General features: G+C 43.8%; 1 protein-coding gene across 1 annotated transcript in view; it reads right to left on the bottom strand.

Annotated features, from left to right (window-relative positions):
- ZZEF1 (zinc finger ZZ-type and EF-hand domain containing 1) overlaps positions 1-27,083 on the bottom strand; it is a 1,627,273-nt gene that overhangs the window by 1,522,449 nt on the left and 77,741 nt on the right. The window contains exons 3-4 of the mRNA XM_078679684.1: positions 9,762-9,956; positions 1,278-1,449 (exon numbers count right to left, since the gene is read on the bottom strand). Coding sequence (XP_078535810.1) covers positions 1,278-1,449; positions 9,762-9,956 — 367 coding nt within the window. The remainder of the gene's footprint in view (positions 1-1,277; positions 1,450-9,761; positions 9,957-27,083) is intronic.

The following is a 27,083-nucleotide window of genomic DNA, read 5'->3' as shown; positions in this document are numbered from 1 at the left end:
CCCTTAGTAATGGGAGTTAGAGACAGCTAGAGTGCTTGTGGAATGGAGTTAGCTGATCCACTTAGCTAACTGGTGAAGTGAGGCAGACGACTCCATATGGCCGGACATCTAATAATGCCTTGACTTCATAGACTCAATGTCTTTCCCTTAAAGGCAGGAAAAAGAACAAACTATATATGTTCAATCAGGCACACGCATGATCACATTTTCAGTCTACCGCATTTCCCCCTAGTTATGCCCAGTGCAAGTAAGGGAGTATATGACCTAGGGACATTATTATTGTTGTGACGACAGCCAATTCAGCCATAGCGGCTTAGAATAATGCAAACCATGATGACACTAAAAAATATTGATTTAAGGATGCAGGATGTAAATAGTAAATCCCAAAGCATGCCTCATTTAATTTTTAACCTTGTCAGAGACACCTCAAATTAAATATGTTTAGGGTTAGCCTCTATACAATTTAAAAAAAAACATTGTACTGCAAACTGATCCCAGAATATGACTTCAAAAGCTCCCAAACTTTGGTTGAGACTCCACTGACAAGACCATTCTAGAACAAGATAAATCATCTGCTGATGAAGAGTGACAATATTTGGGTGGGCACTTTTTATCTAAAAGAAAGATTCCTCCTTAGCCTAACGTGATTTTCCTAGAGCCTGATAGCAATTTAAACAAAACTAAAATGTATTTATTTGTGAGTCGCAGGTGCCTTTGCATGAATAGGTATCAGACTTCCCCTCAAGAACTAATGCTATCTTAATCTAGTTGCACGCTAATACATCATTGCACATACATTTCATGGTATAGCACAGTTATACAAAGAGTGGCTATTTATATCATCCCAACAAGTATATAAATGCACAGGGACCCTAGTACCATTGGTATCTTTCATCTTCACCAAATACCTTATAATTTGAATTAATGTCTTCGGCCATAATAAACTAGTGGGCACTTTCAAAACTCACTGAATCATATTTGTATAATGTCATAGTATACATGTTCTGCTGCTAGAGGAACTCAGCAGTGGTGTTATAGACAGATGGAAATCAATTATTATTACAAAAGATATGGCACCAAATGGCAACTACGAAGAGTGGAATGGTTATTATGACTTTGCTCTATTTGTATTATTTTGGAAAGGTGCCAGTCTTCATCAGATCTAGCAGATTTGGCAGGCAAAAATGTTTTCCAAGCCACACTGCTGTGTTGTTTTACCTGGTGTTAAATAAAACGGTGTTGAAATTATGCTGCAAATACACGGAACAGCAACTCACCGAATCCAATGTGAACAAGCACTCCCATCAGACTGCCAATATGATGTGGTTTCCCCATTTGTCATCTTGTCAACCTCGGCAGAATTGGATGAAGATTCAATGCAAGTATAGCATTTAGAAACGGATTTTAATGCGCCAAAATCCTCTTCGCCATTCTGACCTGGAATAGACTCTACAGAGAACAATGAGGCATTTACTTTATTTACAATTCTTCAGTATTTACACATGGTACACAAATCTAACTTATTTAGTAATTGGATTTATATATCGCTTACTAGCCCTGATGAGGCGTTGAAGCACTTTATGGCGGGTAGCACGCTGCACCGGAACCCAAGGTTAGTGGTTAGTACAGTGGTTATTGTTGGTTATAGTGATTTATAATGTAATCTCAAGAAAACTTGCATCCGTGTACTCAAGTTACTCTGTGATCGATTAATACCAGATAGGTGTGATAATTAGTGGGGGCCATGTGGTTTCAGGTAAAAGGTTGGTGTGATATATAGACTGGCAGAGATTAGTTAATGTTAGATTACGGGTATAGGGATTTAAAGCGGAGAGGTTGTGATCTACGAAATGAGGTATCAGCCGATTGCAGAATTACAATAAGAAGGATTGAGGCAGACAGGCATGAGACTATAGTCAGAAATAGAAAGCATGCGGAGGATGGTAGGTAAGAGGGACACTAAAAAAAAAAACAGAGAGGAATCAAGCGAGAGTAAATCAATGTCAATTTTTCATGTCTGGTTTGGAGCATAGTGGTAGAAGGCTTTCAGAGTTATGAAGTAGTCAGAGAATGCAAGCTGGAGAGTACCATTGTCCTTCATACCCGAGGCAGACATGCGATTCCAAGTGTATACATAATTTAAACATTAACAGCCTTATCCTGCTCTATGGCAAACCTAGGACATGCCTCTTAGGCATAGTCTGGAGTATCCTAACCTTGGTAAAGTGTCTGTACGATGCAGAAGAGGAGTTGGCGCAGAACCAAACTGGTTTTCTCAGTGACAACTCCAGCACTCCTTTTGTTAAGTTCACTATTTAACAGATACGGTCATAGGCAATAACCTTTCCAATTACCTTCCAAAGCAACTGGAAGAAGTAATTTTATTTTTACTTTTTATTGCCACATATGCCACAATATAGGAAGAAAAAAAACACAACACTTAAACAGGGTAGCATATGCTTGCAAAAAATATTAGAAGAAAAAGAAAAAAATAACCATGGCATATCATTTTTATAGAACAAGAATCGGTGTTCCCTAGGAGGAACAGGTCTAGAAATAAATTTTAGTTTTAATACACATCATAGGAAAGTACGATTCATACTGCGGTAAAGAAAAGGTACTATTGGCTTTAAATTACTGTAACCTGAAGACATAGTTTACACACACACTTAACTTAAAGCGGTAATAAGGATAACAAATGGAAAGAAGAAAAAAAACATTGACGTCCTGGCAATGACATGCACTTCATTTTATTCAGATCTGCCAGTTATGAGGCAAAACGCCATCACTCACTGTGCAAGGGCCAGTGGTTAAAGTGAGCTGACCCAATACCCCATGCTGCAGTTGGAGCAGGCAAACTGTGAATGGCAGTTGAACAGCCATATGGACAAACAATGCTGGTCCTATGCTCTGTATGTACCCTGGCATGCATTTATTATACATTTTTTGAATATTTGAGGCAGCTAAAGCAGTCTTTAGGACAGAAGGAATAACATAACGCACACTGCACATTACTGCACCGACTATCCTAATGCGTCTACACATGGAATTTTTGTTAAATTTGGACATTTTATATGCAGCAAAAATGAATGGATTTTAGCCACAAATTCTACCAAGCCATTTCAACAACTGCAAGACTACTTATGTGGTGCCTGAAAAGTATTTATCAGTAAGGATATACACCTTCTCAAAAATCTAATCCAGAAACATGCACAAGAGATCAAAAATAAAAACAAGGTTTCTGATGGCTTAAGCCTTTACACTAAATCAGTCAAGACAGGAGGGGTTTAGATTTATGGGAATTTAGGGGAGTATGGATATCAAAACAAAAGGGCAGTACAGTTCTCAAGTTCATGCAACCAGAAAGCTGGTGTACTTTAAAACTTGGGCAAGTTAGATTTTGGACTAAATGAAGACTTAGATGGACAAACTTTTAGGTAAAACTTAGGTGCTCTTTTAGTATCACTTTTGCAACTTAAATTGCGCTGACTGAATGAAAGATTTCCCAGTATTGATTATAAGCTGAAGTTCAATGTGCTTTTTCTTTCGGTCTCCTTCACACGTTTATGAAACCAAATATCACCCACATCGCAGAGACTGTTTTTTTAAAAAAGACGGCTATATGTATCATATTGTGGAAATCCCATTAACCCGTTGGCTGCTTCCGCTTTTTTCGGCAGTTTTAAAAAACTGTCACGGTCGCGTCGGCCATTGGCCGATGGCAGCACCAGCGAGGTAGGTAAATATTGTTTTAACAAACCTAAGTAAAGTGGATGTTGTCATTGCATAATGGTGTCATAACATGCGCCCTGACAATTGACAGACTTAAGCAAGGAGAAGACACTCCGCAACTAAAAATCTGCTCTTGGAATATAAATGGACTAGAGTCAAAAATCATGCTTACAGAACTATTAACGTACCTTCAACAGTACGATCTAATCCTACTTCAAGAAACTTGGGGGACAGAACCTCTCCACCTTCAAGGTTACAAATCATATCACCTACCAGCTAGTAGAAGCTCGAAGTATGGACGTCTGAAAGGTTTTTTAACCACGTATGCCTCAATAAAAACAGTAAGCTCAGCTAAAGAACTGATAATGAAATACACATCTAATAATGGGATCAACGCAATTCAGATGGAGATAGCAGGACCGAAGAAATGTATACAACAAGTGGTATTGGTAAATACCTATATTCACCCCAGAGAGAAAAAAAATAGATGCAAAATTCCTAGTGTCAGAATTGACGAGGATCATGACAGTAGAAATAACACCACATTATATCATCTCAGGAGACTTCAACATGTCCCTCTCCAGGAAAAGCAGTAGTGATAACCCAGCTGAAGAACAACTACTAGAATGGGGGTTCTCACCGGTGGACGAAAGCAAGTGGGGTAAACCAACTAAGGTATCTAAATCCCTACTGATGGAACCAACTAGTCTGGGGGCTGAGAGCTTTAAACGGCAGATATCCGGGTGATTGCCCATAAGCAGCAACTTACCACAACACGGTGGCATGTTCAGCAATAGACTATACCTTCATATCTCTCTCAATTCTGAACTTAGTAAGCGGGTTTAAAATTGGAATAATGGATTGTAGCGATCATTTGCCACAATAGCTCAAACTGGAGGTTCAGGGTACAGCGCAAACCATCTTAACTGAAAATCAGGATTTAACAGCAACCTCAAACCAAAAGAGAATAAAATATAAAATAAAGGATCTGGAAAAATTCGAGGAGATGGCAAAAAATTGCTGGGAAGAAAATAGAATGAACGACGGAGATAACATCAAGGCCTGAGAGAACTTCTTAGAAAGCCTCAGTTCAGCTAATGCTAAATTAAACACAGGAGTAGCCAATAAGCGGAACTGACTTCCATCAAAGTCTACCCAGTGGAGACAAGAGCGAACAAAGAAAGAACCCTCTAACAAATCAAGCCCATGACCCGAGGCAAATAAAAAGGGAGATCAACAGAGTAATTTGCAAATTGCATCAGAGAGGCCCCGATATCAGCTTACAGGCTGAACTAAGGAAGCTGAAGTTTAGAAAGAACAAAATTGCTTGACAAATAAGGCACAAATCTCCAGAGAAGACATGGGCCAACCTGCTATACGACATCAAATCTAACAACAGCGCGAGATTCTGGCGCACAGTGAACAATTTAGACAATGCAAGGGCTTATGAAATAAACTCACAGATAACCGCAGAACATTGGGTAAAGTACCTGCAGCATCATTTTAATAAAAACACAGACGAAATTACCCAAGGCTCTACGGCCTTCAACTACGATGTCCAATCATGGAAGAACTTAGGAGAAGAAAACCTCATGTCACTCACAATCAAACAGATCAAAAGCCAAATCTCTGAGGGCAAGAAAGAATGGGCCCCGGGGCCCAACGGAATTCCTCCAACCCTATATAAACAAGATCCAGACTACTGGGCCGAACAACTTTGTCCCCTCTTTAAAAACATCCTAGATGGGGGGGGAGAATCCCAAATTCCTTGAAAGGATCTATTATTCCTCCTATTTTCAAGAAAGGCAGTAAAAGTCAAGCAAAGAATTACAGGTTAATAGCCCTAATTGACATAGACGCAAAATACTTTGCAGTTCTATTACTGGAAGAACTCACAGAATGGGCATCAACGAGAATTAATTACGATTAAACAAACAGGCTTTCAAAGAAGTACAGGGACAACAATTAACATTCTTGCTCTCTCTTTATTAATTAACGCCTCAGTAAAAATCAAGAGGCCACTATTTGTCTGTTTTATTGACTATACGTCTGCTTTTGACAGCATCGAACGGGGTAAACTTTGGTCCAAGCTATCAGACTGGAAAATAACCCGCAACTTTTGAACCAACTAATTGCACTTCATTCCGACACCTGGATCCAAATAAAACCAGGAACTGGTAACATCCTGTCAAGGAAAATAACAACCACTATGGGGCTGAAGCAGGGATGTGTTCCTGCCCCGATTCTGTTCAACCTCTTCCTGTCCGATTTGTCAGCAGAGCTTGACAACTGCATCCACCATGCCCCAAATCTAGGAGGCTTAACAATATCAAACCTGCTGTATGCAGACAATTTAATATTTAATATTGATCAGTCGAACTCCAGTTGGCCTTCAGCACCTTATAAATATCACAAGCAACTTTTCAGATAGAAATGGGCTAAAACTTGGAGAAGTCAAAAGTGATGATCATAAATCAAAGGAAACAAGGGCATCGTCGCTGGGAACTTCATGGCAAACTGTTGGAGGTGGTCAATGACTACAAGTATCTGGGTATCACTTTTGACAGAAAGGATTCCTTTAGACAACACAAATCGACTATCAGAACAAGAGGGACTGCACTGGCAGTAGCACTAAAACTAATAATGCACAAAATAACAGGCCCTGATCTATCGCCCCTTCTAGAAGTCTTTCAAGCAAAATTGCTTCCTACCATCACCTACGGAAGTGAATGCATGAGAGGAAGAGACGAACCAGTTCTGGATAATGCAGTGTCGAAATCAATTTGACTAATTTTTAACCTCCCCCAATACATTTCTCCAGCCCAGCTAAGACTAGAATTTGGCCTCCAAAAACAGCAAGTAGCACGGAAGGGGGCATATGCAAAGTGCTGGTACAAAATAAAGGGAGCAGAGAACGGTTCTATGAACTCATACCTATGGAAAGAGATGAACCAAAATAAAGACAATCCAGCTGCGGTCTACCTACACTCGGCAATAAACCATTTAGCCCTACAGGAGCTCTGGGAGATCAATGGCCCACAGAAAACTTTTAAACAATTAGTAAACAAAACAGTAAAATTATTGTCTTTGGAAGAAGACAAATCTACCCTATCCAAAAGAGCTCACGGGTGGTTTGTCATTCAGAGTTACACAAGGGCCGCGCCACAAACCTACCAGGGAACAGGATTCTCAAAGATTGCAAAGGAATTATATCTGAAATTGAGGATGGGTGTTTTACCGGTCAACCAGCACCTTTCCCCTTGGCAAAGGTCAGACACATCCACAAACTGAAAAATCTGTGGCGAATTTAAAAACGTTATCCTCCATTTGTTGTGCAGCTGCAGAGGCTTAGACAAAGAGCGCAAACTGCTACTAAAACCAGCCTGGAACATGAGGGATCCAAACCCGCAGGCAAGCACTAAAGGTAAGTATACTTGTAAAGCGCACTGTTACTCCATCTCGGAGTGTCCTGGCGCTGTATACCGCTGGGGAACCCGTCCTGGCTTTCCCTGTGAGATGGTCCCTTCCTGGGCACCTCCAAGGTGAAGCCAGGCATCCCCGGCGCTGATGGGGCCGTTGTGGAGATTAAGCAAGCTATTGCCCAGAGTTGCAGAGTGGGACCCATGCTTAGCGTAGGCACCTCGGCGAGAATTATCGAGTCCGCGTCGGGAATTGAACCCTGGTCCCGGGCCGATCTCTGCTTCAGGGTCTGCCGCCTCTAACCAGTGAGCCACACTTCTCCACCATGCATGCTTTGATGGAAGTAATATCCAACTAGCACGCAGATTGGTGAAATTTGTTAATATTGCAAAAGCTATGTCAAATTTAACTGTAATATAACAGATCACGCACAGAGATCTGATTTCAAATGGTAGAAGCGGCAACTTTTAAACCGCGGTTCTAACTGGAAATCATAATCAGATACTAATGGAGCACAATGCAAGGCACTGCATTACAGACATTGACAACAATTAGAATAGTTAAATCAGGTTTTTTTCGTTTTTTTTTTTTTTTACTTCTCTGTTTTTACCTCAGTCAATTTGATAAAACTTATAACTGTTCTTACTGTAACGTATATTTTATTTATTTATTTTTATTATTTATTTTTTAACCTTATAAAGTGCACGGCTACCCCCAACGGGGGTGTCCTGGCGCTACGGACAGCAGTCAACCATAAGAGGCATAGTGAAATCTAGACATTAGAAAATAGCCAGGTTTTTAATCTGCACCGGAATAGTGACTCTGATGTCATAAACCTCAAGTCCAAAGGCAGATGATTCCAGAGTTTAGCAGTAACCACAGCAAAAGCCCGACCTCCCGTTCTAGAAAGACGGAAACGGGGAGCATGTAATAGGCGAAGATGATTGGATCTGAGAACACGCACCGACTGGACCGGTTTCAGCCTGTGTCTCAAATAGGCAGGGCCCAGACCATTAAGTGCCCTAAACGCAATGACCAGTGCTTTGAATTGGATACGATAGGACACAGGCAGCCAGTGAAGTTTAGCCAAATGTGGAGTAATGGAATGGCGATAAGGGATGTTACAGATCAGCCTGGCCGCGGCATTCTGTACTATCTGCAGTCGCTTAATCAGATAGGCCGGTGCTCCCACATATAGACTGTTAGCATAATCCAGATGGGACATGATTAATGCATGGACCACAGTTCTCCGTGAGTCAAGCGGAAGAAAAGGAAAGATTTTTTTAATCATGCGCAATTTACCAAAGCATGCAGCTGAAACTTTATTAACTTGGGTCTTACAAGACAGGGCATTATCAAATTGAAAGCCCAAATTTCGTGCGGATAAAACAGGAACCGGCGCAGGGTCCAATTCAACAGGCCACCATGCTTTGGCCGGGAGAGGCGATTTTTGATTAAAGAATAGGACCTCAGTCTTATCCGCATTAGGTTTCAGATTGTTGGTAGTCATCCAGGAGGAGATGTTAACCAGGCATTGTCGAAAATTGGACAAACTGCCTTCAGAGCGATCTCTAAATGAAAACACAAGCGGAGTGTCGTCCGCATAAGAGATCACTCTGACCCCCCAGGATTCAACCACCTCCGCCAACGGTGAAAGGTAGACGTTAAAAAACAATGGACTAAGTGCCGAGCCCTGCGGAACGCCACATAACAAAGGTTTCTCTGCCGAAGTATATTGAAACTCTTTTAACAAATGTATTGGTATATGTGACCTAATTTTTAATGTACGATTTTGCAAAGATTTTAATTAATCATGCAATAAAGATTACTTACTTACTTACTTAATGGTGTCATGAGGCAAAAGGCCCACTAAGAACTTAATTCAGTGTTGTCTACGGATAAGGTCACCCTCTACTATGTTATGCTTTTCAATTGTGTTACTTTGCTGATATTATTTGCTTTCTGAATTTATGAAGGAAGAGTAAAAAATTAAATTAAGAAGCCTGCGTTTAAAATAAATACAACTGGATGAAAAAAAGTGTGACCCCAGGTTTTTAAGTAAATAGTTACAGATGGCAGTTGCGAAAAATGAACAACCCAAAATATGTTAATGTATTAAATTAGGACAAACATCATTGTACTAGGAGTAACTCAACATTGTGTATCATTTCAAATTTACTTTTATACTGACCTACACAATATACAAGAAATACCAAGGGGTCCAAGCACTCAACTGCCAAAGCTAGACCCACAGCAAAGCATGAAGAGACTTCTTAGAGGAAGCAAACAGCACAATAGCGGGTAGCAAAAATAGACGCAACAAATATCAGCCTTGTAACAGTTTGAGTACCTTAATATATTTCTGTTCAAATTGGTTATTTTATTCTGCCACTTTACCCAAACTAATATGGACAATACTTGATTAGAAGTACCCTTCTCCCTAAACAAATAATGATATATGAATGTAAACAGATTAAGCTTTAATTTTGTTTCCTGCATAGTTTAAATGTTAAGTGTACTGATGTCGTACTTAAAGTAAATGTATGGAAATAGAACTGTGGACAGTCTTGGAGGACTGCTTTCTATGAAAACTGCAAGAATTTTTATACCTTTTTCTTTCTTAAGAATCCTATCCAAATAGTCCTTCAGCACAGAAGCCCGCATTGTACAGATGTTATTGGAGCATTCCAATTGGGGGTAGGGAATGACATTACTGGATATCCGGTTACGGTGCAGAAATTTCAGGATCTTTCCAGAATGAAACCCAAGCCGGTCCTTTGATTTTGAAAATATGTCAATAAAACCTGAAAATAAAAAGCAAGATAAACAATTTCTAAGCTACCAACTGCAATTATACAGGATAAACATTTTTTGCTGCTAACAGCAATTTATTCGAACAACGTCCATCTCATACAGGAATTTAAACTCTGGCTATGCAATATTAAAATGTTAATAATCAGTATAGTCTTACTATTATGCTTCTGCAAACCATTAAAACTGTTTGGTGAAAGACCTGGTGACATTTTAATACTAAATTTATACATTACAATCCTTCAACCTGACCAACAAATATGAAACAAAAGTACTCTTAGAAATGACTGAATTAAATTAGATGGTGATTATAATAGAGCTTCACAAATACTACGTGTAAGACTAGAATTACGTTGCTTGCAAGGGCACTAGACAGAAATTAGCACCTTGGGTGCTCAGGAAGGCTGAGAGCCCCCCTTAGACATGGTGGTTGTTTGCCAAACTGTCCTGGTAACCACCCATGTTGGGTGTGACAGTGAAAGACCTTCCGCTGCCACCTTCCGACACCTGAGTCTTTTTTAGAAAACTTTTTTAAGGTGGAGCAGCCCCTTGAACAAGAGTTGCTTCCCTTGCGGGGGGCACTTTTTTTGTGATGATGAAGACACTATCAGTGCGGGGGTCTGCATCTTTTAGAGGAGGACGTAAATGATGACAGTACAGCAAGAGGAATCTAAATTGCAGTCTGGGGCTGGAAGGCTCAGATTCAGTAAGAAAACTCTGTGGGAACTTGGTAGAGGACTTTTTAATAAAGGTCACCATGTATACATAGATAACTTTTACGCATGTTTTAAATTGTACCACACGCAACTCAAGTATCGGGAGCAACCATGAGAGTAAAAGTGAACTCACTGGTCTAGCTTATTTTGTATTCAGTTTTATGGTTGCGGTTTGTTTGTAGTCATAGTTGGTTTTTCATCTCCTTGGTTTGTGTTTTGTAGTCTGTCCCCAAACAAACGTGATGGCAGTGTGTGTAGATTGGCTCTTGGCTGGCGGTGTGCGCGTGGACTGGCGCTTGGCTGGGGGTGTGTGCGCGTGGACTGGCGCTTGGCTGGTGGTGTGTGTGCGTGGACTGGCGCTTGGCTGGTGGTGTGCGCTTGGCTGGTGGTGTGTGCGTGGACTGGCACTTGGCTGGTGGTGTGTGCGTGGACTGGCGCTTGGCTGCCGGTGTGCGTGGACTGGCGCTTGGCTGCCGGTGTGCGTGGACTGGCGCTTGGCTGACGGTGTGCGTGGACTGGCGCTTGGCTGACGGTGTGCGTGCACTGCCGCTTGGCTGACGGTGTGCGTGCACTGCCGCTTGGCTGACGGTGTGCGTGCACTGCCGCTTGGCTGACGGTGTGCGTGCACTGCCGCTTGGCTGACGGTGTGCGTGCACTGCCGCTTGGCTGACGGTGTGCGTGGACCGGTGCTTGGCTGACGGTGTGCGTGGACCGGCGCTTGGCTGACGGTGTGCGTGGACCGGCGCTTGGCTGACGGTGTGCGTGGACCGGCGCTTGGCTGACTGTGTGCGTGGACCGGCGCTTGGCTGACGGTGTGCGTGGACTGGCGCATGGCTGGCGGTGTGCGTGGACTGGCGCTTGTCCGGCAGTGTGCATGGACTGGCGCTTGGCTGGCGGTGTGCATGGACTGGCGCTTGGCTGGCGGTGTGCATGGACTGGCGCTTGGCTGGCGGTGTGCATGGACAGGCGCTTGGGTGGGGGTATGCATGGACTAGGTCTTAGCTGGTGGTTTGCGTGGACTAGGGCTTGGCTGGCAGTGTGCGTGGACTAGGGCTTGGCAGGCAGTGTGCGTGGACTGGCGTTTGGCAGGCAGTGTGTGTGGACTGGCATTTGGCTGCCAGTGTGTGTGTGTGTTGTGACCAGCGGCGAGTCACTACACACACACTGACATTGAAACTCCACTCCACACATTCCAACAGCTTCCAAGCAGTGCGATTGTTGTGTCTAAACTGGCATCTGGCTTGTGGTGGGGGTGGATGTGGGCTTGAGCTGTGTTGGCAGCTGGTAGCCAGTATGTGTAATGACTTGCATGAGGTGCGTTTGTAAGCTGTCTGTTTGGTGCTGTGATTGGTGTGTTAGTCCTGTTGGCATATGAGAAAGATGGGCCTTTAAATGGAGCGGTTTGTAAATGTAGGTGTTTTAATGTGTTGAGCCCACAGCTGGCAGTGTGAATGGTTTTCGGTGTCTGACTCATTGAAAATGCGTATTAATGGAATGTAAAGAGGTGCCTTGATATTGCTCTGGCACTTGGCTCACCCATACACGAGGTAAAGTTTTCATCCGGAGGCCTGGGGGAACACTGGGTGCTATAAAACGTGTGCGGGTCCGGTGATTCTACAACTTTTCCACTCACAAATGTGAGGAAAATGTGACTTTTTAGCTAAATGTGAGATTTCCAGGGGATTCTGGATAAGAAAAACGGGAATCCATGCAAGTTACACCTCATTGGACTCCCCTGGGTGACTAGGTTTCAGAAATGTCTGTGTTTGGCAGGTTTCTCAGATGGCCACAGAGCCCTGGACCAAAAAACAGCCCCCCCTTGCAAAACCAGGTCGTTTTGTAATAGAAAATGTTTATGTCTGGGTTTGATAGGTTTCCCTACATGGTTTCCGGCCCCAAGGCTAATTAGTATACCCAACGCAGATATCATTATCACCACAATACATTTCCCTGTCACAGGCACTTGGCCCACCAACCCAAGTGAGGTACCGCTTTTCCTCTGGAGACTTAGGGGAACGCTGGGTGCTAGGAAATGTGTGATTCGAAGCAGATTCCAAGACTTTTCCTCAAGGAAATGAAAGGAAAATGGTTTTGTAGGCAAAGTTTGCTTTGCATAGGATTCTGGTTAAAAAAACACCTGGTGAGAGCCACGCAAGTCACCCCACACTATACTCTGGGTGTCTATCTTTCAGAAAATGCGCAGGTTTGCTAAAAGTGCTGGCTGAGTGAAGGCCAAAAATCTACAGCTAGGCACATTGCAAAAAAGGGACAGTTTTTAAATGGAAACCACCCACACAAGTGAGGTAACATTTTTATCTAAAGACTTAGGGGAACACAGAATAGTAGAACAAGTGTTATTACCTATTGTATTGATCTACATTTGTGCCTTCCAGATGTAAGTCAAACCTTACTTCTGCACATACAGAAGAATTTGGTCCAATAGAAACACTACGGTCTGTCCTGGCTCGGCCAGGTTGTGGCATTAAAGATGACTGCCTTCCTGAGGATCCTGTTCGTATGTTAGGCTTTCCAAAAGAACCCCATGTGGGCATGCTTTAGTCTTTGAAGGGGGAGAAATGCCGCTTTGTCTGGTTAGAGGGGATGTCCCGAGAGGGGGGTCTGGGAATCCCCAACCTCTTGCATTACTAGCAGGCAGCAGACCTCCACCATTTAGTGGAACGGAGTAGAGAGGAGTCTAAGATGCATTGGTGTTTATGAACAGGACGGTAGCTGGGGAACACTTGTGGAAGATCCCAATTTTGCAGCACACGCAGAGAGCATGGGGCCTTTACTCTTCCAGTAACTAAAGCCACTCTTGAGGTGTGGGATCGAGTGGGGACGTCGTTCCCTTCCCCGCTGATCAAGATTGTGGGTAATACAGCCGGTATGCCAAGGTTAGATCACAACTCTTTCCTGAAGTGCCATACAGCGGGTTGAATATCCGTCGGTCACCTTTACGATGAAAAGGGTCCCATCTCCTTCGACGAAATGTACAAAGCTTTTGAACTGACAGAGAGAATGCGTTATCTTCAAACTCATCATTAGCTCACTGACCCAACCATTCGTACAAGCTTAGACGATATTGGGACACAATATTGTCCGACCTAGACACCTTCTTTGACACGCAGCTACCCTGCTTCCCTGTATATGTCATCTTGGGAGTCCCGAATGTCCTTTTTTTTACCGTTCAAATTGCATGTGGTGCGACACATTGGTCTAGCACTAGGAGCAGCCCTACAAAACATTTTCTCATATTGGGGCATCGAAAAGATACCATCCCATCTCAAATGGCTCCACAGGCTATGGCACATACTTGGGATGAAGAGATTAACTCTCACACTGACCAACCAGGGAGACTCCTATAAAGAGCTTTGCTACCAGTATTCTCTCTGCAGAGTTTAGGAAGCTGACCTGCTCCAGATACCTGCGCCGGTTAGGCTTGGTGGAGCAGACACTTCGGCACGAGACGGGGAGGGAGCAGGGGTGAACATTTGGGTGATTAATAGTGTGACGCTATCACAGATGATCTGGGAATGAGGACTCAGGGCAGAGGATAGTGATTGGGGGGATGGAGATTTGTTGGTGTTCTTTGATTAGCTGTATTATTGAAGCGAGTTTTCACTTACAGTCTTCTGGTTTGTATTCTGGAAATGTAATAAAACAAATTTGAACCTACAGGTATTCCCCCACTCCTCTCCCATCTCTTACCACATTGGAAAAGGTTGGAAATTTACTTCTAATAAGGACAAGAGTATATGATTTTATCAGAGAAGGAAAAAAAGGGATGTAGGAATAGTGGATTTGTAATTTCCCCAACATATTTTCATATGACCAACTATACATGAGTATATCTGCTCATGCAAATATGAATTCACTAAGGTTTCCTAAAAGTATGGCTTCTAGGCCTACTTCAGTAAACTCTAGTGAATTCCTGAACTCGTAGGATCAGTGCCAATGCAGCCATGCACACATGCAGGCACACTGTTGTGCCATTCATTATGAATTCAGTCCCTAATTTTGTTGGCCATAATGATTTTACACTCATCCTCCATTTGGATTCCTTTTTTCTTCTTTTTTTAAAATACTGACGTGCATCAAACACATTTTACTAAATGATGTCTAAGCAAAATGGTTTTTAACGTTGCACAAAAAGTGTAGCAATACATTTTTTTTCCAAGATACAAACTTTTTTATTTGCACATTTTATTTTCAAAGCAATCACCAGTCTTGCTGTATAGGCTTTTGCATGTATTTGCATATAATCAAGGAACATTCTTGAAGAACTACAAGAAGCCTCAAATGTATTTTTAAATTGTGAAAAGCATATATGCGTCTTACACTGGAATCACCCGATTGGTAAATGAGTGCAAGGGAAGTGTTACATGCCTACATTATACATACAGCTTCATAGCCAAGGCTGGCTGAACCTCATCCACGAAATCCTCAAGTCGATAAGTTTCTTTAAATCCTATAAAAGTTAATGTCAAAGTCCCTAAGGAAGTACTCACCAAGAGGGAAGTTTATTTAAACCCCTTGAAACATTTCACCAATTCGCCCCTTGGGCATCACCAAGCAGACCTCAGCAGGGTCATCCCACAGGCTTGCTTTGACAATGCTTTTAGAGTTTCCTTGATATAATGAAGCCATGGTAGCCTGCCCACACCTTGTAGTCCTCTGATTTCTACCAGGGTTAATCTATAGGAGATCAATTTCGGAGTGGTCTATATTCGTCCCCGAAATAAAAGTGGCCTAAGTCCAACCTCCTCTGCAATTGATCTAACACCTAGGTCTAGTCGAAGAGGAATTAGTGGGATGCTGGTGGAAAGGCTCAGTAGTTGCCTTAAAAAGTTGTTCTCCATCTTCACAGTATCTTTAACAGGTTTGTGTCCCCATAATTCTGCGTCATACAAGGTAGCTCCTAGGGCTTGCGTTTTGTAAATTTTAATAGTGGGGCTAACAGGTTCATAAAAAGACTTGCTATACAGCCTCGCAGGGCCACCCGTATTTTGTGTTAATTTAAGCCTTTATTTGGCAATATGGAATGACCAATCCATGTGCTCACTAAGAGTTAGTTCTTAATATTCAAAGGTAGAGACCCTCTCAAGGAGAAAACCATTCAGGCTTGGGTTTGGGCGTGTGGAATAAAATGGATTAAAAACCATGAATTGGGTTTAGTAACATTAATTTCTAAACCCCTTGCCTTGCAAAAGGCACTGAAGTTGTCTTGCGTCCTTTGGATACCCATTGGTGTTTTTGAAAGGAGAAGGGTATTGTTGGCAAACATCAATGTGGTGCTTTACAAGAGCCAAGCCTAGGTGCATCATTATCGTTGCTGGTGTAATGTATCTATAGACCATTAATATACAAACAAAATAGTGTCAGACTAACACACAGCCTTGTCAAACACCTCTACCAACAGCAAAAGGTTCAGAGAGTTCCCTGAATTTACTGCAACGAACCTGTGCAAAATTATTCTCTTGCAACCTCTTAATTACGTGGCACAGGTAAGGAGGAATCCCCATATTGGCCAATGCTGACCAGAGTAAGTCCCTCTGAACTAAGTCAAACGCTGATTTTTGGACTACAAATATCAGGCTTCCACCTTCAAGAATTACAGTTTTCTATTATAAAAGTTGCAACCTAAAGGCTTGGTCTATAGTAGATGTATGTTGTCTGAAACCCGCTTGATAGGGGCAAATAACCTTTTTTCCTCTATCCAATCCTGCAGTCGATCTAATATACCCGAGCAAATACGTTTTGTATTATATTGATTACACTAATGGGTCTTTAGTTGGCAGACAACAATAGGGAGCCTTTCTTGTAGATGAGTATAATCTCCGCCCCAAACCAAGAACTGGGAATTGGCATTCCCTCCATAATATAATTAAAAATCGCCCACAAATAGAGGCCCTAGACTTCTGGTTCAGAAAGGAAGAGGACCCTGGGAATGTTGTCAATGCCCGGAGCCTTATGAGGGGCAATCCTACCAAGTACTTCCGTTAGAGTTATTGAAGAATAATCCTCCTGTCCAGAGGAACACAGGTCACTACTAGGCAAGTCCTTATTAGATTCAGCAGTATGTGCCTCCTGTCTGTTTGGTACACCATATAGTGATTTATAGTGGTTGTTCCACAAATTGGCTGCGATGTTGTGTTCTAGATCAGTTCTACCCTTACGATTCCCAAATGTAACTATATTCCAAAATTGCTTGGAGTCCTTATGCTTAACAGCATGGAGCATAGAATCCCATTTTGCTTTATCCCACTCTTTCTTCATAGAACTAATGGCCTTTTTATAAACACCCCTTGCAGTTTAATCATACAATTATACTTGCTTTTTAAAGCTTCGATTAAAGCTAATTTGGCAGCTCTGCACTCTTTGTTAAACCATGAGGGTATGTTCTTCCTGCAGCCCCTAGACCTTATTTCAGTATAAAATAGGTATTTTAATTCCCCAGCTAGTGTTGCATGAATTTCAGCTACCCCGTCAGTGTGGCCAGCTTTATAATCAGGTGAAATGACTTTGTACAGAGCTGCTAAGGAATAACCACCACCTTATACATGGCATCAATTGAGTCTGGGGACTGCTGCATTGTAGACCAATATATTCTTCGTCTAGACGAGTCCAACCTCAGTCTATCGTCCAACAAATCAATGCAAGCTACCGAAGTACTTCTAGACGGTAAAATTAAGTCAAAGGACAGAGCATTGTGTTCACTGTCATATGAAGGTAAGGCAATATTTCCACATCCAAAACTAGGGGCCATAACCTTGTTTCCACAAAATCGTAGTCGATTAAAGATGAACAACGTAGCCGGTAGAATGTATGAGAGCCCTGTCGGACTAATTTCGCCTGTTACACACCGGTATAGAGGGGTTCAGTATAAGGGCATTGATTTTGAAGGCCAAGAAAGATTATTATTTAATAGAGGGTATAGACCACGTTGGAATGGCCCATAGCCTATCCTCGTCACTTATGGAAACATTGAGATTAACATCACGGGGCTCAAAGTGACAATTGAAGTCACCTCCTACTATCTTAAATACACTCTCCCGGAGTGAGGACAAGAATGTTGACCACTGCTCCACATGAGGAGATTCCTGTCCAATGCCCACTGCTTTAGAGTATACATTGACCAAATATAGATCAGTTTTGGAGGCAAAACGTTAATAGGACACACAGAATATCATCTGACAAAATCTCCAACATTTTGGTCCCCCAGCCCAGATGAGCGGCTACCCAGGTTGTCTAACCCTCGCCCGGCAAAAGCCACCTTGATAAACACTGCATAGCCTGAGTGCCGTATTTCTTTCATCAACCATGTTTCTTGAAAAAAAAAGACGTCATACTGGTCTATAAATGACCCCCAGTCACTACAATCCAATTTGCCCTTAGTCCTACAATCTTCCAAGGTGCCACCTTGGAAGGTTTTTTAGACTTCCTGGATGCCTAATACCAGCCTTGGTCCCCCCATTACTTCAGAATGACTTTCTCTAGTAACAGTTTCTTGGTGGGAATCGTGGGGGTCTGTAGGAGCCAAGAAAACATCATACCTTGTACCCTTGCAACCTAATAAACAGCAGGTTTACTTCGTCCCAATAATTATCTCTCAAAGAGGGGGGGGGGGCTTATCTGTGCGAGGTGAAATCTGAACTAAAAGATTGCAAGGGCGGTTGTCACATGTCCACCTCCTCGGACAACCGCCCTTGCATTGCATACATCCATTGTCGGCCCTACACACAGAACGGCAGTCCACCCCCTCCAGTACATTAAATCTGTTGGCTACTAGAACCATATAACACATAAGACAAGGAGCATGGTGCCTGGCACTTAGGACACCCAGACTTATGTATCAGGTCGAGCTGATTGCACCTCTTCTGGGGAGGTCTATAAAAAAACAGTGGTAGGACTGTTGGATCAGAGCACAGTTTCTGCCTAGATAATTCACCTACCAAGAGATCATGAGTCTGCTTTGTAGTCCAAAAATGTATAATAACACATTCACCAGGCCTATCTACAGGACCTTTTCCGATCCAACTCATCCTACGGGTCAAAAACATATTGCCAGCCCTGTTAACAGGGAAGTTCCTATACTTTGTAAGCCAATGTAGACATTTGTTTTTGAGGTCCTCGTGAGATTCCTTCTGGCCGGTTTTTAATTCTGGACCCCTGAAAGGATCACAACATAGGTGCATGAAGCGGGAGGTAGATGGATAATTGGGTTCAATAAAGGACCCACCAGATTAGTGCCTTTTGGCCCTCAATACCCCCGCTATTACTCACACATTGCTCCTCCTTTCTTCTTTAATATTGTTGGACCTATGTGCAGCAGCCGTGGGGGAGGAGTCAGTCTGGCTACATTTGTCTATTAAGCCCTTCAATGCCCCAGTGGCCACACTAAGAGTGCCCCCACTTAATTGACCCAGCATGTCCAAGCGAGCTATTAATGGTGTGAGTTCATCAAGAAGGACGGTTTTGGCCTGGGTAAAAAAGTCTCTCATTAAACATGTTACCCAAGGGGGCTGTTGAACTTTCCCTCATTGCATACAGGGGCAGTATCATCAACAACGAGGCATGTAGCTGTCAAATTCTCTTCAACATCTTTGGTGGGCTTGGGGGTACATGGCGAACGACATTTCTTTTTGACAGCCAAATGAGTCGATGGGCAGTTAACACTGCCCGTAGGTTGTAGCGCCCAAGCTGTTCCGGGACCAGGAGATTATGATAAATGAGGTGTTCAGGGCTATGTAGTGCTTCAGGCTGGGGCATCGTTGGAATGCATTGTGCATCAGCACTCGGGGAGAGCCACCTCTCCATTTATTCAATCTCTGTGTCCACCACCCCAATGGCCCTTTGTAGCATCCTGTCAAATGAAGTGGGCATTGTAGAGGGTGCAGGTGACGGAGCCCTCCCTTGGCCTTTCAGTTTCCCAATAGCCACGACCAAAGCAGCTCTACAATATATATTAACTTTATAAAAGGAACGTAAAGTGAAAAGTGTATGGATTTAGTAATCGCCCCAGTCACAAACCCCACACAGCCCTTCCAAATCCAAAATGTCCAAAGTGTCCAGCCACTGACCAAACATTTGCAGCCTCACGTTTAGTCTTGAGATGAAGGAAGAAAGAGACATGGCCTAGCCAGCCTCATCTGGGCCGAGGAAGAGCCCAGGTTGACCCAGTCTTTGCCCAGGCGCGACATGCGCACGTCCCGCACTGCGCAAAGCCTCTTCCTTATTTATGTTGCGCCAGCACCAGTCACCAAGCGCGACTGGTGGGCAAACTGGGGGATGTACTTTCACACCTCAGAGTCCCAGCAACAGCAGGGCAGACGACAACAGCTGTCCACACTGCCAGGCAAACTAGGGAATGTAGGTTCCCACCCCAGAGTCTGAGCAACAGAGGGCAGGTAGCAACAGCAGTCCACGAGGCACCAGTGCTGCGGGACACCTCCTTATTTACGGCGCTCCGATGCCAATCGCCAAGTGCGACCACCGGGCAAACTAGGGTATGTAGTTTCCCATCCCACAGCAACAGCGGGGTAGGTGGCAACAGCATCTACGAGGCACTCGTGCTGGGGGACGCCTCTTCCTTATTTATGGCGCTCCGGCACCAGATACCAAGCGAGACCGCCAGGCAAACTGGGGGGCGTACTTTCCCACCCCAGAATTCGAGCAACAGCAGTCCACAAGGCACCCATTCTGTGGGACGCCTCTTCCTTATTTATGGCGCTATAGCGCCAGTCATCAAGAGCGATTGCTGAGCAAATTAGGAGGCTGAGGCAGCGGACAAATTAGAGAGGGTATATCATCAAACAGGGACAATGTCTGCAAGTTATGCAAGTCCAAATAAATACGAAGCATGAAAAGATGAATCCCAAAGGGTTGCAGAACATACAAGAATACAAGTATGGCTTCTCCACAGCAGACCAGGAATAGGAAAAAAAAAGTGAAAGAAGCATAAATCTATTGGAAGAAAAACCCCTGCCGATTACCACTATGGAGATTGCAAACACCATACATGAAGAAGAAACAACTCCACAGTTTCCAAATGGAAGTGCAAACATAACAAGAGGAAGGAACTCAAGAATAGAAGAGACTAAAAAAATAAGGAAGAACTAGTACAACTAACCCTGAATGGGCTAGACACATAAAAATGTCTGCGTAGGAAAAAAGAGAGAAATCCAAGAAGAAAAAAGGGCAGCAGAAAGAGGAACCAAGATCCTTACAGACCACTATAAGAGAGAAGGGAATGACAGGTCAAAGACCCTCACTAAAAGAGTTAAACAACAGCCACCACAGAGAACAAGAAGTATATAGTGAGGTTGACAAATAAGGAGATAGGCAGGTAGATGGCATGGGGGATACGTCAAAGGGTGTTGTGGTAACAAAAGGAATGAGGAAGGACCCCAAAGCAGAAAGACTGACATCGCTCTGCAAGAATGAAGCAGTCAAAAGAGAAAGGAAAATGTCGTCCCATTTTCACAAATGAAGAGATATATATATATATATATATAGATATATATATATATATATATAGATATATAAATAAAAATAAAAATTACTATATATAGATATAGCGTAGTATTACGTTTGCTTGTATAATGGACCTTTTCCTCTTTTTTTTTTTTTTAAAACAAACAAGCACCAAGAATGTCTGAGAGAGGATTGGCAAAGTTCCTCCCGACAAGAATATCGACAGCAGCCTGCTAAAGCAGTTCAAGGCAGCAGCGATAGGGGCACAAAATACTGCACTGAGGGGACTATACCGCGCATCTCAACTCTGCGTATCAGGAAAGACTGAGTAAAGCCTTAATAATCAGAAGGAATACTCCAGGGACCAAAGGAAGCAGGACGAAAGATACACTAATAGGGTGTAAGTGCAAGGCGGAAGACGCATGCACAATTGGTGCAGTGGTACAATAGAAATCAGCTATAATGGATACTAACATAACATAAGAATATCTAGGACGCCAATGAGGTGTACAGAAGATGTCCCATGAGAAACTGAAAGTAAGGTAATATTGCATCTGCACAAGCGTGCAAAATACCATCAAAGATGGCGACTTGCATGAAGTCTGGAACAAAGACAACCCCAATACCATTAGGGATTAAAACCCATTCAGGGCTACAAAACAAAAATCAGATCAAAGAATGGGAATTACTATGTGTCTTTGACGTTGGAAGAAAGAATAATACCTGATGAAGGTAAGAACACCTCACTGGGAAACAGAAGCCAGAAATCTGCTGATGGCTGAAATGGAAAAGAAAGGAGAACTTCTCCTGTACTATGTACGCGGGGAGGTAGGTAAACAAGTCAGCTGGAAAGGCAGACGTACAGAGTTAAGAGAGTACTCCGCTTCAACTGTCCCAAAACCGCAGTAAAGCAAAGTCTGCATGGGGACTGAATAAATGTGTGCCATCAAAGGGCATGTCAACCAAGGTGGCTTGAAAAGCCTATAAAAACCCAGAGGTGTGCAGCCAGGCCCAATGACGTAGTGCCACTGACGAGACCATTGCCCAACCTACGGAGTCAGTGGCATCCATAGCACATCGAATGATCAATTTAGCTGCTTGTTGCCCATCCTGTATTATCTGGGAAAGATCGTTCCGGTGCTCACCCGGAAGTGAGGTTAGCAGGTGTTCCAATGAATCTCACAATGTATGGAAGAAACGGCTGAGAATGCAAGAAGTATTAAGGGATTGTAACGCACAATTGGTGGAGGAAAAAATATGCCTGCCACAACAGTCTAGTCTTCTGGAGTCTCTGTCGGGAGGGACATTAGAAAGACAGTTGAGATAATGGGAGGCCGAAACAGCCCGTACCTCAAAACTGTGAGAAGTATGATGTCGGAGGAGACACCCCAGATCACTGGGGGCAGGACAGAGTCTGTGAGAAATAGAGCAATCCACAGTGGCCCCTGTATCAGGTTTAGCCCAACCCCCAACAAAATATCAAATAAGAGTTTCACTATAGGGAAGCACTGGCTCTATCTATTTGGCTCTGATGGACGCGCCAAATAAAGGATCAGACATCAAAACCACAGACACTCGTCTCAGCATGTCAGCTAGAGAGGAGCTCACCTCTGCACCAAGGCCAGGAGGGGAAAGGAGACCAGAGGCTGGGGAAGACTCCAAGCCACTAGCTTCGCCCAACTCAGTCAACCAGCTATCCTCCATAGGAGGTTGGGCAGTGTCAGAGATGGGGTTGCGAAACCCCAAATCCCCTTAATCACCTCCATAATCATGTTTCTCAGAAGGAAAAACAGGAGGGGCTCCATGGAGACATCGGAGACAGGTGCCGCCTGACTCCGCATCGGATGCCGTCTAGCACCGAAGTGGTGATGTCCGAAAGGGAAAGGGGGTGGCATTGAGTGGCGCCACCGGTGTCATCATCTGAGTTCACTGATCGGACCCAGGTGCCGAATGTGAAAACCCAAAGGGTGGGCACCGGCACTGAAACAGATTTTAAGTTAAAAGGACGGACTGTGCCCGAGGGCGAACCCACCGGCATGGCTCCTCTCACCTCCTTGAAGTCCAAGGGCCATCCACGGGAAGGTGAAGACTCAAAGATAGAATGAAGAGAATCTAAGGTAGAGAGGCGTGGGGTAGACTGGTGCACTGACTCTTCAACTAAAGATCGTAAGAGGCTTTAACGCGTCGAGGCCCGGGAGTGATGCGACTTCAACTGACTCAGTCTTGACTTACCTCGGGACGTAAATGGAGAGTGGCGTCCATAGGAAAGGCTCCTGAAGCGGGCCCACAGGCAGCTGGGTGTAGGAGAGTAGGATCTGCTTCCTATGGTTACCCCCACTTTTTGCTGTGTTCCACTGGTTTATAGACTTTAGTCTGGCTGTGGCCCTGCTAATCAGGACCCCAGCCTAGCTGTTCTCTCTCTAAATTGATATCCTGTACATTAAGTACACACCAGATTGGTTACTGGGTTACCCTTGTGAGTCCCTAGTATATTTTACCTTTGGTACCAAGGGCATAGGTACCACAGAGGCCTGAGGCATGTATTATGCCACCCCTGGGAAGCCTTCCAAATTGGCACCACAGGTCTCTACTTGCAGCCTGGGTAAGGCGGTGTGAGCACCCCTTACTTAGATAAAGTATACCTATATCTACCATTTAAAACAGACACATATTAACCTATAAGTCACTCCTATGGCAGGCCTTGACAATCCTGAAGGCACAGTGCTTGGTTTTGTGTGAGAGGGTGCCCTAGCATGAGCTGAGCCCCTCTGCAGCTTTCGGAATCCCTTCCTTTATAACTGTTCTGTGAAATGGCCTTGTCGCCATCCTGGTCACTAGCTAGGGAACAAGACTCTGTCCCCTCTGCTTTCAGGTGCTTCAGATCTCTGATCCACCCTTGGAACCATCCGGACACTTGACTTCTGGTCGCCTGCAGCACTTCTTTGCAGCTCTCCAATGGAAACGACGCCGAAACCCAACAGAAAAAGACACCTATGCACCCGGCTTCCCTGGGTGAGGTAACACAAGTGCTTCAGTGCTCCCATGGGTCTTGACTCTCGAAGTGTCCAATACTGAAGGGGTTCCACTCTAGTCCATTCCTGAGTGTCCCTAATCTTTAAACTTGTAACTTTAACTTTCGCGATAGAAGTCAATGGTGATTCGAGTCTGTGTTTAGACACTGTACGCATCCCCCGTGGGTCTCCTGCGTCCCTACCTTGGGTGGTTCCTGGTTGCCCCAGCAGTTCTACAGGCCCTAGGCCTCACTTCTATCCCTCACGTGGTTCTTATACCACTTTCTTAGTATATGGTTTGGGAGGCCCCTAGGGCAAAACGTATACTGTGCTAATTTACTGTGTGCGAATTAAGTTCTTGTATTGTACTTTTGCCTCTAGCCTCATAAAGAGACTAGAGGGGTGTGTTTTAGAATAGATCCATATATATATTTTTTATATATATATATATATATATATATATATATATATATATATATATATATATATATATATATATATATATATATACACACACACCTGGTGTGGTGCTCTTTCATTTGATAATTCAAGAGATTATAGACTGGTAAAACATGCTGCTTTACATTCCGTCAAGACTTAGCCTGAAGGCTGCTCTCCACAGCTACCACTAGGATAGCTTTCTATGAAGGTTGTCCTAAACCTACCATCAATAAGGGTCGTTTGGACTGGTGCAAAGTGCCCACTAAAATAGTGGACATCATATGCCAGGCCAACTTCTCACACTGGGGAAGTGTTAAGAGGACAGAGGGCGATGGGATGACCTTGTAAACTGCGACAACCGCGCAGCTAGGAGATTCATACGGTGTTTCCGCAGCGCATTTGGGTGAAGTTGGCGGCAGGAGTTACACTCCTCAGAGTCATGGTGATCCCCCAAGCACCACATCCAAATAGAGTGAGGGTTTGCGGCAGATATTTGCAGGACCCACAAGGCTTGAACCATGAGGACATAAGAGTTTTGTAAATCCACACTGTTCCATTCGACAAAAACATCGAAGCAGGCCAAAAATACAGCCTGTATAATTACTTACCGGATCTGCGGAAAAAAAAAGAATTGGACGTCAGTGCATAGGAAGGGGTATATATGGACTCAGTCGATTTCACATTCGCTAGTCGATGTCACTATGGAGTCGCATAACACCCTCTACTGACGAGCAGAGGTACTGCTGAAATCCAGTCTGGCGCCTGGGGAAAATTCAAAGGTAAGGAATCTGCGGCTAGCTGTCACTATCAGATTAACTATTTAAGCTTCATAATTATTAGACAGAGACTCTCATTACAAACTATATAACATATAATGTTGTCCTACAACTTTAAAACAACACAATTTCTACTAGTCCAAGCAATGAAACCCTGACAAAAAACACTAGACTGTCCTATGGGGTCTGGTACTTAACGTCCTAATGCTTTATGAATGCATGTTCCAAGAAATCCTTGTTCCACATTCTGAGCTTGTGAGACCACATGGTTCCAAATCCAGAGATGCCTTAAGAGGGGCAGGATAGCATATATGCTCTCATCCACCAATAAGGTGCCCGGGTCTCAATGGATAGTGTTTCCAGAGCCTCGGCCACAAAAGAGTGGTAGTGCATGTGGTCCCAGTTTTCAGATCTTTAACATTTTCATAAGCCCAACAAAGAGAAGCAAACTCATGGCCTTGTGAAATAGTAACAGTAGGAACCAATCTTTGTTATCCTCTGTTGCTACGTCACTGTAGTGAATAACTAAATTCAGAACCTGGTATTTACGCTAATGGCACTCTATGGGAGCCACATATACCAGATACAATCTTTAATGATTTTGTGTGTAATTGCCAGAAAATGAATGCTTGAGTTTTTAGACCATAATTGTTTTGAGTATCCCCATTCTATGAGTAACCCTCCAAATATGCAATATTGTTTGAAAGAACTGGTGTTCGGCATTGTAATAATTGGTTTATTTTTCGTAGTAATTATTGGTGGCCCTCATTAGAATTAGAATCCAAGAAAAGAACACCAACTGCTTTGGCCCTAGCATACCGGCCTGTCCTGTCTACGACCTGCCTACAGCAAGAACCCCGGCTAGTCCAGCAGCCAGTAACCCCCAGAGTCCGGAGGACCTGACTTGCAAACCTCTTACAGACTCTGTCTCCCGTGTGCACTGGATTTGCTCAAGCAAAGACTAACGCACAGAATCAAGAATCCAGCAACTCTGCGATTCTGCACCCGACGCCAAAGGCCTGAGTTTGAGTGGCTTAAACCACAAGGAAGTCTCCACAGCGATCCTGATCTGGGATCTGGTGATCGCCGATCTCCCTCAAGCTTCAAGACAACAGCTGCAGCCTCAACCGGATGGGTCCCCCCCCAACCGCGACCAGAGCGTGTAACAAACCCCGATGCCAGAAGACACCCCTGCACCTATGCCCCACGGCCTTCGGTGGCCCAACGACTGTGTCTACCTATCCCCAAAGAATCCAACTGGCCTCTCCAGCTGGTGGTCGCCTTCAGGAAGTCTCCCTGCAGCAAATTCGCACAACCGAAGGTATCCATTGAAACGCACAGAGACCACAAAGTCCTTTTTGCATCTGCACCCGGCCGCCGCAGTGCCGCTGGTGATGCAGCTCTTTTGTTGGTCGTTGGCCTCTGCAGTGTCGACCTTACCCCTGGAGCTTTGCTTCCACAACCTAGTATCCTATTTGTCAGCTGTCCCCTTAGGCCCATTGGCTAACATTGAGCCCCTGCACTCTGCACCTAGCTGACCCAGTGCCGCTGTTGGTGTAACTTGAGTGCCCACCTAGACCTTGGGGAACTTTGGTCCTAACCCCCAACACTCCCACTCGTAAGTAGTGTAACTTACCTGAAAAACACTTTTCTCCCAAAGGAACCCATGTTAAGAGATTTTGGTCCTGAAATGTTGTGTTTAA

The sequence above is a fragment of the Lissotriton helveticus genome, chromosome 3_1 (genome assembly GCF_964261635.1).
Source record: "Lissotriton helveticus chromosome 3_1, aLisHel1.1, whole genome shotgun sequence".
NCBI classification, from domain to species: Eukaryota; Metazoa; Chordata; class Amphibia; order Caudata; family Salamandridae; genus Lissotriton; species Lissotriton helveticus.
Note: the sequence above shows the minus strand (reverse complement) of the source record. Positions and strands in the feature narration are given on the sequence as shown.